The sequence below is a fragment of the Cydia fagiglandana genome, chromosome Z, assembly GCF_963556715.1.
Source record: "Cydia fagiglandana chromosome Z, ilCydFagi1.1, whole genome shotgun sequence".
Classification (NCBI taxonomy): Eukaryota; Metazoa; Arthropoda; class Insecta; order Lepidoptera; family Tortricidae; genus Cydia; species Cydia fagiglandana.
Genome location: NC_085959.1, coordinates 31,118,968 through 31,134,902, shown reverse-complemented (window position 1 = coordinate 31,134,902; position 15,935 = coordinate 31,118,968). Strand labels below are relative to the sequence as shown.

The 15,935-nt window shown below is 35.9% G+C and overlaps 2 protein-coding genes across 2 annotated transcripts in view; one reads left to right on the top strand and one right to left on the bottom strand.

Moving 5' to 3' along the window:
* Positions 1 to 15,935, top strand: part of LOC134678848 (EF-hand domain-containing protein 1-like) — a 65,461-nt gene that overhangs the window by 3,910 nt on the left and 45,616 nt on the right. Inside the window, exon 3 of the mRNA XM_063537554.1 lies at positions 3,707 to 3,923. Coding sequence (XP_063393624.1) covers positions 3,707 to 3,923 — 217 coding nt within the window. The remainder of the gene's footprint in view (positions 1 to 3,706; positions 3,924 to 15,935) is intronic.
* LOC134678852 (uncharacterized) overlaps positions 1 to 15,935 on the bottom strand; it is a 208,179-nt gene that overhangs the window by 173,818 nt on the left and 18,426 nt on the right. The gene's annotated exons all lie outside the window — the stretch shown is intronic.

Genomic DNA, 15,935 nt, shown 5'->3' with positions numbered 1-15,935 from the left:
CATGAATGTCCGTTAGGCTTTGGTTTTAAGTTTATTCTTCTAGCGGTCTCCGTCATTATGCTTGCATCAGAAATTGAAGGGATTCCAAAACGTAGGGTTAAAAATCGTTTTTATGTAAAAATAAAAATTCACCACATTTATTCCGCAGCTGCTCAATTGAACAGTCATGAAGAGGACACTTACTTAGATAACATGTTTTGGCAGCCTATTAACTTATTGTTACTTTAAATCGTACCAAAGAGTCGGTGAAATAGTCTCAAATCCAGCTCGATAGGCTTGTCCGGACTGTATTTGCTATACGGTATTAAAAGCATCATATGGTCCCTAAAATAAAAAAAATGTCAAACCTTCTTAAATCGGATATAGCTTAAAAATACCCCCAGATCAAACTCTTAGAACATAGTAATACAAAATAATACACATGCCAACAGTTAGACCAGGTTTAATCTGTCCCTATAATTAACGATACAGTCTTTACCGGTATCGGTATAAGAAGTGGGTGCAATTTAGAGGAAGGTGAATGGAACGAGTAATGAATGAAATAACATGCAAGTAAAAACATGTGTATAAGTACAGGGTGGGTAAATAAGCCAGGCCCTGAAGGGAAACTACCTTAAATCCTTAACTTGGCTCATTTTACCTAAAGGCGACATTCCTTCATTTTTAAAAAGAAATAAAACTGCATTCATAGAATTTTTTTTTCTTCAATTTTGCTTGTCTAAAAATATTCTTGAGTACTAAGTATTCGATTTTATAGATATTTTGTACGACAGACGAGTGTAAGACCTAATATTTCTTGGAGAAATGTTATCATTGACATTAACTCTATCAACTAGTAGAAAAAAATAGCGAGTAAACACTCGCTATTTCCTGGAAGTTTTATTCGGTTCGATTCCCGGTCGAGACAAGCGAATGTAAAAAAAATCTTTGAATGCAGTTTTGTTTCTTTTTAAAAATAAAGGAATCTCCTTTAAGTAAAATTAGCCAATTTAAGGATTTAAGGTAGTTTCCCTCCAGGGCCCGACATATCTTTCCACACTGTATATATACTAACTAAAAGGGCGTTGACAGAGTCATGTTAGTCATGCAAGTTTTCGAGCTATACCTGCAAATCCTCGATTCTCAAACGATCTCATTGTTTTTAAAACGTTCTCAAGGACGTAAAATGGGGTGAGTTGGGTGAAATTTGACTTTCAAACCTTGAATTTTTACATGTGAAAACTGAATGGGGCATATAATAAGTGGTTCGGACGTTTGTATTTTAGATTGTATTTTATTTTATAACTTTGACGATAAAGAGGAAAACCCAGCTCACCCCGTAGTGCCTCGTATGTGGGGTGAGAGGGTTTTTCATACAAAGGTGATTTTGGAAGATTGTTCGATCAATTTTTTTTATTATGCGTATTACTATAGCCCCATTTTAAATTGGAATACATTATTTTTGTAGCAGTAGCCTCCTCCCCCCCTAGCCCCCTCTCAAACCTTCTCTCCCCATTCATAATCCAACTCTCCCCGCGAAACCTACTCACCCCGTTTTACGGTAACTATGTAGTATGCATCCTAAATCTATGACTTATATTGCACTTGGACTGGCATGAGCATTATATTTCTCCTTCTGCCTTATCCTGTCTGAAATGGAGTACCTATAGATTTATCGATCAGCCAAATATTTAGATATGTATAATATTTTTTGGGTGAGCGTAATCAATCACAATTTTCTAAATAGCTTCAAGTTCCGAACTTATTTTTGTAATACCGAAACCCATCGGATATCACTAAGTGATTATTATCCGCTACCAGAGGATCAAATTTATAAAGAGTGTTTGGACGCCTAATATTGTATAATATACAAGGTCTTAGCTATGTAAAAAACAACGGTTACGTGAATTATTCGTCGCTATTGGCGACATGTTTCAAACCCATCGGGGGTCCTTCCTTAGACTTGGGTGCTCGCGACGGCTGCACCCGTCTTAAGCGTCTTAAGTTATGGTGTGCGGGTCTAAGCTTTGAAACGATCTGACAAGAAATTAAAAAGAAATACTACATATTAGCGGAAGCAGTTATAAAGTTGACCCAAAAAATTTTTATTAAGCTATGAGCTTCATCACATATGTTCCTTGAGTAATTCTAAGCATTTCAAGCCTGGGAGCCAATAAGAAATGTGTGTCTACTCGGATTTGTAATGGATTCAAACTTTCAACCCCTTTTTAACCCTGTTAGGGGATGAATTTTACAAAACGCTGAAATTACTTTTCCTGTCTTTTAATAATATCCCCAAATACAAAGATTCAAGTCCCGCGTTCGAAAATTTTTTTGATATCCATACAAACTTTCAACTCCTTTTTCACCACCTTAGGGGATGAATTTTCAAAAACGCTGAAATTAGTTTTCTTGTATTTTAATAATATATCGTTTTACGAAGTTTCAAATTCCTAGCTTAAAATAAAACTTGAACCCCATACAAACTTTCATCCCCTTTTTAACCCCCTTAGGGGTTGAATTTCTCAAAATCGCTTCTTATCTCTTGTACACTTTATAAATGTAATCTAGTGTGCAAATTTCAACTTTCTATCTTTTGTAGTTTCGGCTCCGCGTAGCAAAAATCTCCAACCAAATTTTTCACCTTTTTACGTTTTTCTTGTAAAATTACTATGAAATTGAAAAAACAAATATCAGCAATGAATTCTACGTCTTTGGTTTATACGAAAATGATACCAAACTTGCCCTAGTACCCACCAGGATCAGAGTAGATTTTTTTTAAAGATGACGGATGGCGGCCGTCTTTGTACCCCACCCTCCCCCCCACTTCACGCTAGAAATGCTTAGAATTACTCAAATATCAGATGTGATGAAGCTCATAGCTTAATAACATTTTTTTGGGTCATGTATGGCAGCGTTACATAACTGACTCCAGTATATTAGTCTCGTGTTTATTTATGTAGGTATCTTGTTAATCTGTTCGTTTTCATTTGACTGTTGCTGAACAACACTCACGAAACAGATAAAATCCCACGTCAACGCAAAATCCCTATGTAGGTATTCAGATTTCGATCGTTTCACTAAGGTACGAGTATAGTATTTTTACACAAAGCTTGGATAGGTATGGTGGCAGCTGTCATCTCAATAAGCCCCCTCCAGACTATGCGCGTGAATCGCGGGCGATTCACGCGCATAGTCTGGAGGGGGCTATACATTTAAAACGCGTTCATTTAAAAGGCTTTAAATTATATGAGGATGACATTCAGCTATCAATATCACCGTACGCAAGCTATGTGACAAATACTTTAAGAATAATGCTGTTAAGTATATTGCGAAGACTAAGGAATTTCTACTATAGATAGTAGGTACCTTTCTAATGTATAGTTAACACATTCATTGCCACCCAGCCAAACAAGACGTCCGCACCAGGCCACAACGATTTCGTCATATAAAGCAGTAGTACAGTCAACGGTAAAAATATGGGTGTACAAATCATTTCAAAAATATGTCCCATAACTCTTATGTCAGTGAATTAAGAACTATGGGACATATTTTTGAGTAAGTTGTCTACACCCATATTTTTACCATTGATTGTACCACGATCCCGACTTTCGGGTCGTCCGCCCTGAGTACAAAATCATAAAATACCTGATAGTCGAGTTGTACTGAATGTGTTAAATATAGTGGTTCTCACGCGCATGTAGTGATCTGTCGTTGATGCCCTCAGCTACGACCCGTCGCTGACGTACGGGCGAGTGAAGCAGCCCGCGCTGCCAGCCGTGATTCCACACTGGGTGCACTACGACAAGCGCTGCTTGAACTTCACCGGCTTCTTCAAGCAGCCCGTCTATGAGAACCCCAACGAGGCCTTTCGAGTGCGAGTCGTCAACATCATATACTTCCTCGAAGACGATACCATGACAGTCATGGAGCCACACGTCAAGGTAACTTTTATATTTCCATCACACTCGCTCAGTAAATGTGGAATTGCACGCAGGCTTAGCTAGAGTAATAGAAAAAGCGTTTTCCCTAGGGAGTAATGAAGTTTGTAGTACCATAATTAACAGTTTTTTGTCTTTATACTTAGGTACATACTTCATTTTTGTATCGCAAGTGTGATGAAAAACATTGTGTGTAACTCGGGGCGTAATAATATTGCAAACTCGAGTTTATAAATCTTACTCTCGTTTGCAATATTTAACTTACGCCCCATGTTGCACAATGTACAATTAAGTTCTTCTGCAAAAATCCATCAACGTATATATTAAGCTATTGAAGACAAATATCGTCACCAGATCGTTATTAAGTAAGAAGTTCCTCCTTATGAAATTCGGTGGAATATAAAGTAAGACCTCACACATTTTCCAAATTGTTCTTCTAAACGAATCTTTTCCGGTGGCGCATTTTCCTAAAACGAGATTTCCCCTAATCCTGCTAAATGGCCCATTCATATACATTATATAATGACCCGGGTAATTGGCCACAGCTAGGCTAGCTTTGCCGGACGAGTATACCGCTACATTTCCGCCGCGGGTTTATCTGCCCGACGCCAAGTGATTGACGGCGTAAATAAATAATCAAACGTAAACCGTGCCAGCGTTTATTAAATTTTCACCAACCCGCTCTGATTTGTTGAAATTTTGCGGTGTAACAGAATGTGACTGTAAAATGTTGCCTGAAGCGAAGGAAATAATTGAAGATAGTGTTTCACTTCGATATGCTATAACCAGGGTTGCGGACGAATTGTCAAGGAATTATTTATATGCACACGCACATCAGGTATGAGTAATGGGTAAATATGCTTTAAAAATTTTCATTACAATGAAATTACTTTATTTTGTGAATAAAATAAGAGCATCGAAAGTGTTCACTACACTGATCAATTTGAACGTGTCTAACGATTGAATGAGGAGGTAAACTATCACTATCAAAGAGCATATAATCACTACGTTTTAAAGTTGCTAACACACTATCGCACCGCACCAAGGTCATTGTGGGACGCACCCATAAGTAAGAGGGAGAAAGAGATATCGCTTTCTCCCTTTTACTTATGGGTGCGTCCCACAATGACCTTGGTGCGGTGCGATAGTGTGTTAGCAACTTAAGAGTCGGCACCAAGGCCTATTGCAAGGCCCCTACCTTTATTGTTCTATTTGACGGCGCAGCAACTAGTATCATTTCTCTCTCCTCGCTCTTTTAAAATGCCATTTGTCAAAAAAGGACAACTATACTGTTGACAAGATGGACTTCAAATCCAAGTGGCCCCTTTTTAGGCGACCCGGGTTGTGCATGTGTGCGTAAAAACGTATATGTGTGCTCTTTTAGGGATGTGAAAAGTCGATTTTAATCATGTTATATATCGATAAACGCTACACAGCGGAACGAAATAGCGATTAATTGAAGCTTCAATATCTTCGTTAAACATAAACATAATTGAAATGCTAATGGATAATGAATATATTATAATGTAATAAAATAATTCAATTATTGCGGACCACCTATTTTAATAGGTATTTATGTATTTTAATTAAATATCTGAACTTTCCCTTGGTTCTCTCCTGGGGCGTGACTACAAAATTGTGCTCTGATAACCACAATAAAGAATAAAAGCGTTTTTGTTCATTTTAGGTATAGTTAAACCTTTGAAGTAAAATTAAAATTGCAAGAAATGTCGATAGTTTATCGATATGACTTTATCGACATGGCTACAGCAAAGTGGGTCGCTTTGTTAATCGTACACTAAACAAAAAGTGGTCCCACTGACAGCTCGCTTGGAAGGCATCTGTATATATTCTTATATCTATGGCCTATTGACTTCCTTGGAATGACGTGACCCTTCATAATTGTACATGTGTGCTCCGTTTCTAGAGCTGTATTGCCAGTAATTACCATAAAAATATTTTACTACAGCAACATTGCTAGAACTGGCTTTGTCTATACGATTTCTAGGAACAAATCCAATTATTTTATCAAATATATTTTGATTTGTATTTTATGAAGTAGTCAAAGTCATATGTAAATTATTATTTATTTTTTGAAATATGTAAATTATTATCTATTTCAGTTTGTCTTTGTCTATGTTCATAAAATCTATGAAGGGTAGATGTGCCTCTACCCTCCTTGATAAAATTTAAAAAAAAATCTTTGTCAATAGGCCTCTTTGATAGGCCTTGATTTGAGTCTGGCCGGTAAGAACATAGACAAGACAAAAGTCTGTAATGTTAATGCTGTCATTTAAGTCATTTAACGCCAAAAATACAAAAAAATCATATAAAACGATTTATTCACTTGAAATATATTTATTTACCTATTAATTTATAAATAAAAACTATTCATATGTACGAGCAACATATCTAAATGCGTCTTCGCACAGACTTAGTTAAATTTAAACCGTTGTCGCTCTTCCTTCCTTGCTGTATTATGTATCCGGCAATGGCGACTTCATCAACAATTCTTATCCGGATTATGAAAAGCCCTAATGTGTGTGTGTAAACCGTTGTAGTAAACCAGAAACAGCGATAATTTCAAGGTAAGAAATATATCAATCTTTAAATAAAAATGAGCGTACTAATTACCAAATTCAAATATAATAATTTAATCGTACTATCCCCGTAAGTCCCGCGGACGCTATATCGCATCCGAAATTATAATCTAAATTCATCATAGATGTAAAACCTCTCATTGTTTACGAGTAAGCTGGTAAATTTAGACCTTAGGAATTAGCGATGTTAGTAATTAGGAAGTTAGATTATATTGTTTAATTTGTGACTATTTTGTTTTAGAAAGTGAATCATGGCTTGAGCGTGAGATAATAATATAATCCTGGCCCGTCATATGATTTCTTGGAAAAAGCTCAAAGGGCACGTATCTGCTGCATATACAGACAAGTTTTCCGGTGACCAAGAACGCTGCGTGGAGCTGTGGAGCAGAAATGTCCGATAACCGGATGGATGTAATAACAACTTGTAACCATTTGCCATATCAATGTATGTATTCATATGTATTGCTCCTAACATATAAACACTAATCCTAATAGGAATGAAAATATTTATATCTTAATAATACGTAACTTTTTGTAACCTTTTATATTTGACGAATTTTTAAATATAGTACCTAATCATTATCTTATAACGTATTTCTTTATTTATTTGTGATATGCTAATTTAAGAGCCCAACAACGTGCACACTAGCACCACTGCTAAAATAAATAATCGTGATTATTTAAGTTAAATTTAAATTTTACAGGTATTTAAAAAAGTGGCCGCTACTGACTGTAGGTATTGTGTATTTAAGTACCTTTTGAATACATCAAACTAGTTTTTTTATGTTGCTGGATTCGTCAATCTATGAGGTCAAAACAAAAACGGCCGCTTTAGTTTTGAACGGGTAGGTTGACGAATCCAGTAACATAAAAATTAGTTTAATGTATTCAGCAGTGGCGCTAGTGTGCACGTTGATGGGCTCTTAAAAACCTGACCCCAACAAAAAATAAAATAATACAAAAAGAAATTCCCTCTCCGGGATTCGAACCCAGGACCATTAGCTTCCTGAACTGGATTACTGCCAATACCCGCTAGGGGCGCTAGGCTAAACGTGTTGTCAATTCTAATTACAATGGTATCCTACCGAGCGCTAGTAGTATAAACGAACTTTTGAAGGGGACATTTTTTTGTATGGAGTTATCGTTCTTCTCCTAGTGAGTATTATATTCTTTGGTCGGCACTCTCGAACAATCCTCGAATTATGAACGTACATATCCCAACACACCAAATACAGGCTTAAAGATCTCGCATCCAGGCCATAATTGTTAAAAAAAAAACCACACACAATACTACCAACACAAAAAAAACAACGCTAGGGCTCGACACTTCCAGTACCTACTGTTTATCGATATCGATAAATGTGCGATACGTGCTGCTGTATTTACCTACTGTACTACTGTAACAGTACATTTTGAGAATCACGTGGATTAATAAAATAAAAGAACATTATATATATAAACAATTTTATTTTACATGATAAAAATAACATAGTTTATTATTCAAGTAGGCATATTACAATATACTGAATTCGCGCGCATTCTTTTTTAATCTGGTCCCTTTTTATTGAAGGCACTGGATGGAGAATGATTTCCACAAATGAACTTGTTTCCATTCAGCTTTTGAATAGGTAAATAAATACGCCAAATCCTCATTTCCTTTTCCTCAGCTTTGCCCATAATCGACATCTGAAATAAAGAGATTATCGATAAAATTGGTCGTACACTATTCGTGTCATAGGTTACTTAGACTTTTTTACTTAAAAATACTTTATTCACAAAATATTTTCGTTTTAATCATGGATTGTACACGACTAAAACTAATTAAATTAGTAACTGTTACCGACTCAAAGTAATAAATGAAAATATTGCATACAAACATCAGTTTACCGACCTGTTCGGATCAAGTTGGAAATTCGGCCAAAAATGCGTCAGTAGTTAGTCTTCTTACACACCCACTACAAACTTCACATTTCCTTAAAGATTTGGCCCCCATTTAAATAACAGCTAGTTATTTTACCAATTACAATAAAAAATAACCACGTATTTCCACGTTCACGACAATTCAAATGACGTTTGACGTTTGACGTTTTACTACCAATCATACCAACCTAAAGAAAAGTAAGTATAATACGTCTATGTTAAAAGCAAGTATGGTATGTGCCACCAAAATGCAACAGTAGTCATTTTAATTCGATAAGATTATTTCTATGCCTCAATGTTGGTAACAAGTGCTTTCTTAATTTATCAAAGTATGGGGTGTCGATGGGCTGATCACTATTGCTGTCTGTGCTGTCACTGTCAAATCACATACCTACATTTTTTCAAATAAATTGTAAACATTCTCCTTTTTCTCCAAAATACTGCAATATTGTGCGACAAAATATAGGATCTCCCTTTTTCCCAAGGATTTTTTGCATAAATCGGTGAGAAAAAGCTTTGAGTATCAAAAACTAAGGCAAATGACAAAGACCGTTTGTATAGGCTGCATTTTAAGGTAGATATAGTCCGGTGGCCGGCTGCATGAAACAAACCTCATCAAAAAATAGAATATACCTACCCTGTAGAGGTACCTGACATTTAGTAGCTTCCAACGCACTTGGTCGGCCTAGGCTTAACCTGGCAGATTTTGTACAAATGGCAAAAACGTTGGACAAAAATTCATCAAAAAAAACCTCATCGAAAAATAGAATGAAACTTGTATGGTAGGATACCTGACCTTGAGGACAGTAAAAAAAAAGTGGTCGGCCTCACCTTAGCCTGGCAGTTTTTGCAGTCCGACCAGATTTATTGGGTCACGTGAGAGCTACAATTTACCTCATCGAAAAATAGAATGAAACAAACGGATTATAATAGCTAAAATAAGCCTGTTGACGTATGTCTTGGTCGGCCTCACCTTAACCTGGCAGTTTTTGCAGTCCGACCAAATTTATAAAAAAAATCATCAAAATTTTTTATCGAAAAATCGTATGAAACTTGTATGGTACGATAGCTGCCTTTGAGGACAGTAAAAAAAAAGTGGTCGGCCAAATCCTGTATTGGCAGGTTCCTGTGTCCGACCAATTTTGTGGTACCACGTGAGAGCTACAATTTACCTCATCGAAAAATGGAATGAAACAAACGGATTATCATAGCTAAAATAAGCCTGTTGACGTATGTCTTGGTCGGCCTCACCTTAACCTGGCAGTTTTTGCAGTCCGACCAAATTTATAAAAAAAATCATCAAAATTTTTTATCGAAAAATCGTATGAAACTTGTATGGTACGATAGCTGCCTTTGAGGACAGTAAAAAAAAAGTGGTCGGCCAAATCCTGTATTGGCAGGTTCCTGTGTCCGACCAATTTTGTGGTACCACGTGAGAGCTACAATTTACCTCATCGAAAAATGGAATGAAACAAACGGATTATCATAGCTAAAATAAGCCTTTTGACGTATGTCTTGGTCGGCCTCACCTTACCCTGGCAGTTTTTGCAGTCCGACCAAATTTATAAAAAAAATCATCAAAAATTTTTTATCGAAAAATCGTATGAAACTTGTATGGTACGATAGCTGCCTTTGAGGACAGTAAAAAAAAAAGTGGTCGGCCGAATCCTGTGTTGGCAGGTTCCTGTGTCCGACCAATTTTGTGGTACCACGTAAGAGCTACAATTTACCACATCGAAAAATAGAATGAAACAAACGGATTATAATAGCTAAAATAAGCCTGTTGACGTATGTCTTGGTCGGCCTCACCTTAACCTGGCAGTTTTTGCAGTCCGACCAAATCTATAAAAAAATCATCAATCATTTTTTATCGAAAAGTCGTATAAAACTTATATGGTACGATAGCTGCCTTTGAGGACAGTAAAAAAAAGTGGTTGGCCAAATCCTGTGTTGGCAGGTTCCTGTGTCCGACCAATTTTGTGGTACCACGTGAGAGCTACAATTTACCTCATCGAAAAATAGAATGAAACAAACGGATTATAATACCTAAAATAAACCTGTTGACGTATGGCTTGGTCGGCCTCACCGTAGCCTGGCAGTTTTTGCAGTCCGTCACATACGTCAACAGGCTTATTTTAGCTATTATAATCCGTTTGTTTCATTCTATTTTTCGATGAGATAAATTGTAGCTCTCACGTGGTACCACAAAATTGGTCGGACACAGGAGCCTGCCAACACAGGATTTGGCCGACCACTTTTTTTTTACTGTCCTCAAAGGCAGCTATCGTACCATACAAGTTTCATACGATTTTTCGATAAAAAATTTTTGATGATTTTTTTTATTTTGGTCGGACTGCAAAAACTGCCAGGTTAAGGTGAGGCCGACCAAGACATATATCAACAGGCTTATTTTAGCTATGATAATCCGTTTGTTTCATTCCATTTTTCGATAATGTAAATTGTAGCTCTCACGTGGTACCACAAAATTCGTCGGACACAGGAACCTGCCAATACAGGATTTGGCCGACCACTTTTTTTTTACTGTCCTCAAAGGCAGCTATCGTACCATACAAGTTTCATACGATTTTTCGATAAAAAAATTTGATGATTTTTTTTATAAATTTGGTCGGACTGCAAAAACTGCCAGGTTAAGGTGAGGCCGACCAAGACATATATCAAGAGGCTTATTTTAGCTATGATAATCCGTTTGTTTCATTCTATATTTCGATGAGGTAAATTGTAGCTCTCACGTGGTACCACAAAATTGGTCGGACACAGGAACCTGCCAACACAGGATTTGGCCGACCACTTTTTTTTTACTGTCCTCAAAGGCAGCTATCGTACCATACAAGTTTCATACGATTTTTCGATAAAAAAAAATCGATTTTTTTTTTATAAATTTGGTCGGACTGCAAAAACTGCCAAGTTAAGGTGAGGCCGACCAAGACATACGTCAACAGGCTTATTTTAGCTATTATAATCCGTTTGTTTCATTCTATTTTTCGATGAGGTAAATTGTAGCTCTCACGTGACCCAATAAATCTGGTCGGACTGCAAAAACTGCCAGGCTAAGGAGTAGAAAGTATTCCCCGATTCTGGCCCCGCCTCTCAGTGGTCCCCGATCCTGACCCCAAGGCCGAGCCACCGCCCCTGCTGAACCTAAAAAAAAAAAAAAAAAAAAAAAAAAAAAAAAAAAAAAAAAAAAAAAAAAAAATAGCCCCCCATTTGAATTCATTGCGCTAGGTCTCAGCAGTGCCCGGCGCCTCCTTCAGGGACTTACGAAATACGCTAATTAAACAATACACCTTGTTCACCACGGTAACAATAGGCTTATCGACCCTTTTCTATTGTTCGATCTCGACTCGGGCGCGCTATTGTGTTACCGAGCATACTACCTGCCTGGACCCTTTCCTTAACCCACCGACGTCTCCATTCATGCCTTCTTTATGTGTGTATACTGTAGGTGTTTGTGATAGGTATTTTGCAATAGGTATTAGCGACAGCTATTTGCAATAGGTATTAGCGATAGGTACTTATTTGTGATGCATAGGTACTCTAACTATCAACTCTAATAACCCGCATTATCTTATTACCTCTTGGAGCTATTTCGATTTATAAGGAATACAGTTCTAACCTTCTTCTGACGTAGAATTTACACTAGTAATCCTTTGGCAGCCTAAACTAACCTTAACCTTTTACCAAACCTAACTTATTCTTCGAAAACCTAACCTAAACCTAACTTGACCAAACCTAACTAAAATCAACCTAACTCATTTCAAACTAACCTGCTTTCACCTAGTCTTCCGATATAAAGTAAACTCGTAGTTACTTGTTTCTTTCTATTATTTAAAAAAATAACGAGGCGTGTGAGGCATTTCTTGTGCACTTGTGTTCATTGTTATAATAGCTTAATTGTTTTATTGATAGACGTCTATTATATTTTATACTGACAATGGATTTATTGTTTCCTATACCTATTCTTTTATAATTTGGGTTTGAGTAAAGAGAACGTCTGGTTAGATGAACTTGTTGATACATGTTACTTTGTGTGATTTAAAAAAAAGAACGAGACATGTCAACTGGTTTCAACATGATTTAGTCTAATACATCAACATTTCTTGTGCGTTGCTATTCATTGTTATAACAGCATAATTGCTTTATTAATAGACGTCTATTATATTTTATGCTGACAATGGATTTATTGTTTCCTATACCTATTCTTTTATAATTTGGGTTTGAGTAAAGAGAACGTCTGTTTAGATGAACTTGTTGAGACATGTTACTTTGTGTGATTAAAAAAAAAGAACGAGACGTGTCAACTGGTTTCAACATGATTTAGTCTAATACGTCAACATTTCTTGTGCGTTGCTATTCATTGTTACAACAGCATAATTGCTTTATTGGAAGACATCTATTATATTTTATACCGACAATGGATTTATTGTTTCCTATTATGCTTTTGAATTTGGGTTTTAGTAAAGAGAGCGTATGTATTAGATGAACTTGTTGAGACATGATTTTAACGGTACTGTACCCTGGTCATAGTGACACAGTATAAAAGCCGAAGAGAAATGAGTTTGAGTAAGTATTACCGTCGTGGCAGTCCACTGTATCAGAGCTCCTTGTATCTATTGCAGTATATAGAAATATAGTGTTAATTCAACAGTGAAGTGTTTAAGTGTTTATAGAAAGACCCAACAATGGATGTAAGTATGTCTTTTATTACCGTAACTTACTTTGTTTTGTTTTCACTTGTGTTCTTTGTGTTTTAATTATAAAGATTGTAGACAGTGTGTAAATTATTGTTTTATATTGTTTCAGTTCACTGAAAATACTTTCAAGAACTATTACTACCCGGATAATAATAAAGACGAATCAAGCGATGAAGAGGGTACGCTTGGTTTCAAAGTTAAACAAGCCATCGCAAAGAAACGTTCAGGAAACAATATCGATAGTTTCTTTGAACGACCTAAAAAGCAACCCAAAATTGTGAAACGGTCTTCGAATGTGAGCAAAAGTTCACCAGACGGTGTTGCAAACTTATCATCCGGACAAGACGACGGGGCATATGCATCACATTTGATTAAAATCGAGATATATGATATGCAAACAATTAAAAACATCCCACCCATGGAACACTGGAAGCATGCGGACTTCAGATTGAAATATTTTGCGCTGGAAGACGATTTGGAGCTACAAAATACGCGAAATATTATTTATAACATAACAAAGCAATTAGCTTCTAAGGACAGTAGTGTGAAATATTTTATAGATAATAAGAAACAGTGATAGTTATAATTATTAATGATAGTAGTAGCTTAATGATTGTGTTAACGTATTTCTCATTTTTTACCTCTCCTTAAGTACATTTTCCATGTAACAGATTATTTTTATTGTATAACATTACAACAAGTTTTAATTTAAACTTCTCACTTGTAAAGGTTACAGTCCCCACTCTTAGAAATCTTATACGTGTAGTCAACTATTTAAATGAAAGAAAGCACTGTATGATTTCTCATTTCATAATGGACTCTTTGAGCTGTGATGTCTACGATCTTGAACTTATCAGACTCTGTGAAGAAATAGAAGAAAATGAAGATCTATGCGAGGCTGCCCGTCTTGTGAGCCAACTTCATCGAGAGGCGTAAGTAAAAATATTCCTGTTCATACATGTTTATAACTCTTAACCGGTACCTGTTTAACAAAGGATGGGTCCCTAACTTGTTGTGACCTGAACTAATTGTTAGGATAAACGTGGGGTGGGAGAGGACTGGTTATATAAGCGGGGTATCTCGAGTTCATATCATTCAGTGTTTTGGTGCCGTGCTTGTATTGTGATATCCTTTTCCATAATGGTGTTTACTTATTATCATATTGGTCTCACCTTACCTCGTGATAAGATTGAGGAATTAAGTAAAGAATTTATTGTATCATATTTTCATAGAAATATTAGAATGTGGTACATTTCAAACAAATTACCTCACACGTTACTGGAAGATTCTGATATTATACCGTATTATACACCATGTGATGGGCATATAAAAAATTCCAAGGGGAATACTGAGTCATCAGATGTGATTGATGGAGTTTTGATGATGCAGGCCTATTGTCAGCAGTGTCGAAAAGACTTACGTTAGTATATACAACCAACCATTTTAGTAATTATTTTTATTTTATCTGACATTACGATATTTATGTTTATTTTGTATTGTTATAGATCTTCTCAAATAGGACGGGGAGTAAAAAGAACAGCTGCAGTTTTGGAGACTGAAGAAGTCTTGTCGAAGAAAAACCGTCCAGCAGCTGCTGAACCTGTTGCATCAACATCATCCGAACCAGTTCCCGATATCATTGTGAGTACAAATAATAATCATGAAATTGAATGTTCTGTGTGTAATAAGTTTGTCTCTAAAAGATATTTTAAAAATCATTTAAATAGTAATCTTCACAAAAATAATGTTTTAAGGGCTGACATTGAATGGGTTAATGTTCAGTTAATTGAAAATGCTTTTAAGAATAGGGTGGCCACTTACAGAATACTATTAAATGAAAATGTTCACCAACCATTTACTCCCGAATCTATTTTACTAGGAAATAAAGATAAAATCTTTGCATTATTGGATCGTTCCCTCACTGATCACCATGCTTTAAAAGTAAACTTTATTTTAAATGCGGATTTTACTCAAGAGACCAAACAAGTAAATAATACATTTGATTTCCAATTATGTAACAATGTAGTTGATGTTAGTAGCGACAAAGATGAGATTTTCGAGTCAGTTGTTAAAGATATATTAACAAAATTATTTAACTTTGAGAGAAAAGATAGTGGATGGAGTTTAGTAAAATTTAACTATCTAGATGTCAATGTAAACAAATTTAATCCATTGCGTGGTTCTTCCTATATCGAATTACCACGTGATATTCAGAACAGAAAAGCAGTTATTAATGTAAAAAATAGTGATCATGAATGTTTTAGATGGGCTGTATTGTCAGGGTTGTATCCACCTACAAGTCATCGTTCAAACACTACGAAATCGTATATAGCGCATAAAAATAAATTAAATTTTGGAAATTTAACTTTCCCACTTAAAGTTGGAGATATTCAGAAATTTGAAAAAATGAATGATATAAGTATAAACGTTTTTGGTCTTGAATACAATTCGAAAAGTAAAATACATGACGTAGTAGGCCCATTACACTTAACAAAGTGCAAAAAAGCTACCCACTTGAACTTATTGTACATATCCAAAGACAGTAAGGGGCATTATTGCTATATCAAAAATTTATCTAGGTTAGTATCCAAACAATTATCAAATACACAGCATGCCGCACATATTTGTGATGGTTGTTTGACGAACTTTACAACTCGTGACAATTTAATGAATCATCAAAGAAACGATTGTTTCCATGTTTGTACACATTTACCTTCAGAACAGGATAAAAAGAAAAACTGGTTCAATGAAAACGTTTCCTCCAATATACTTACTTTCGATAA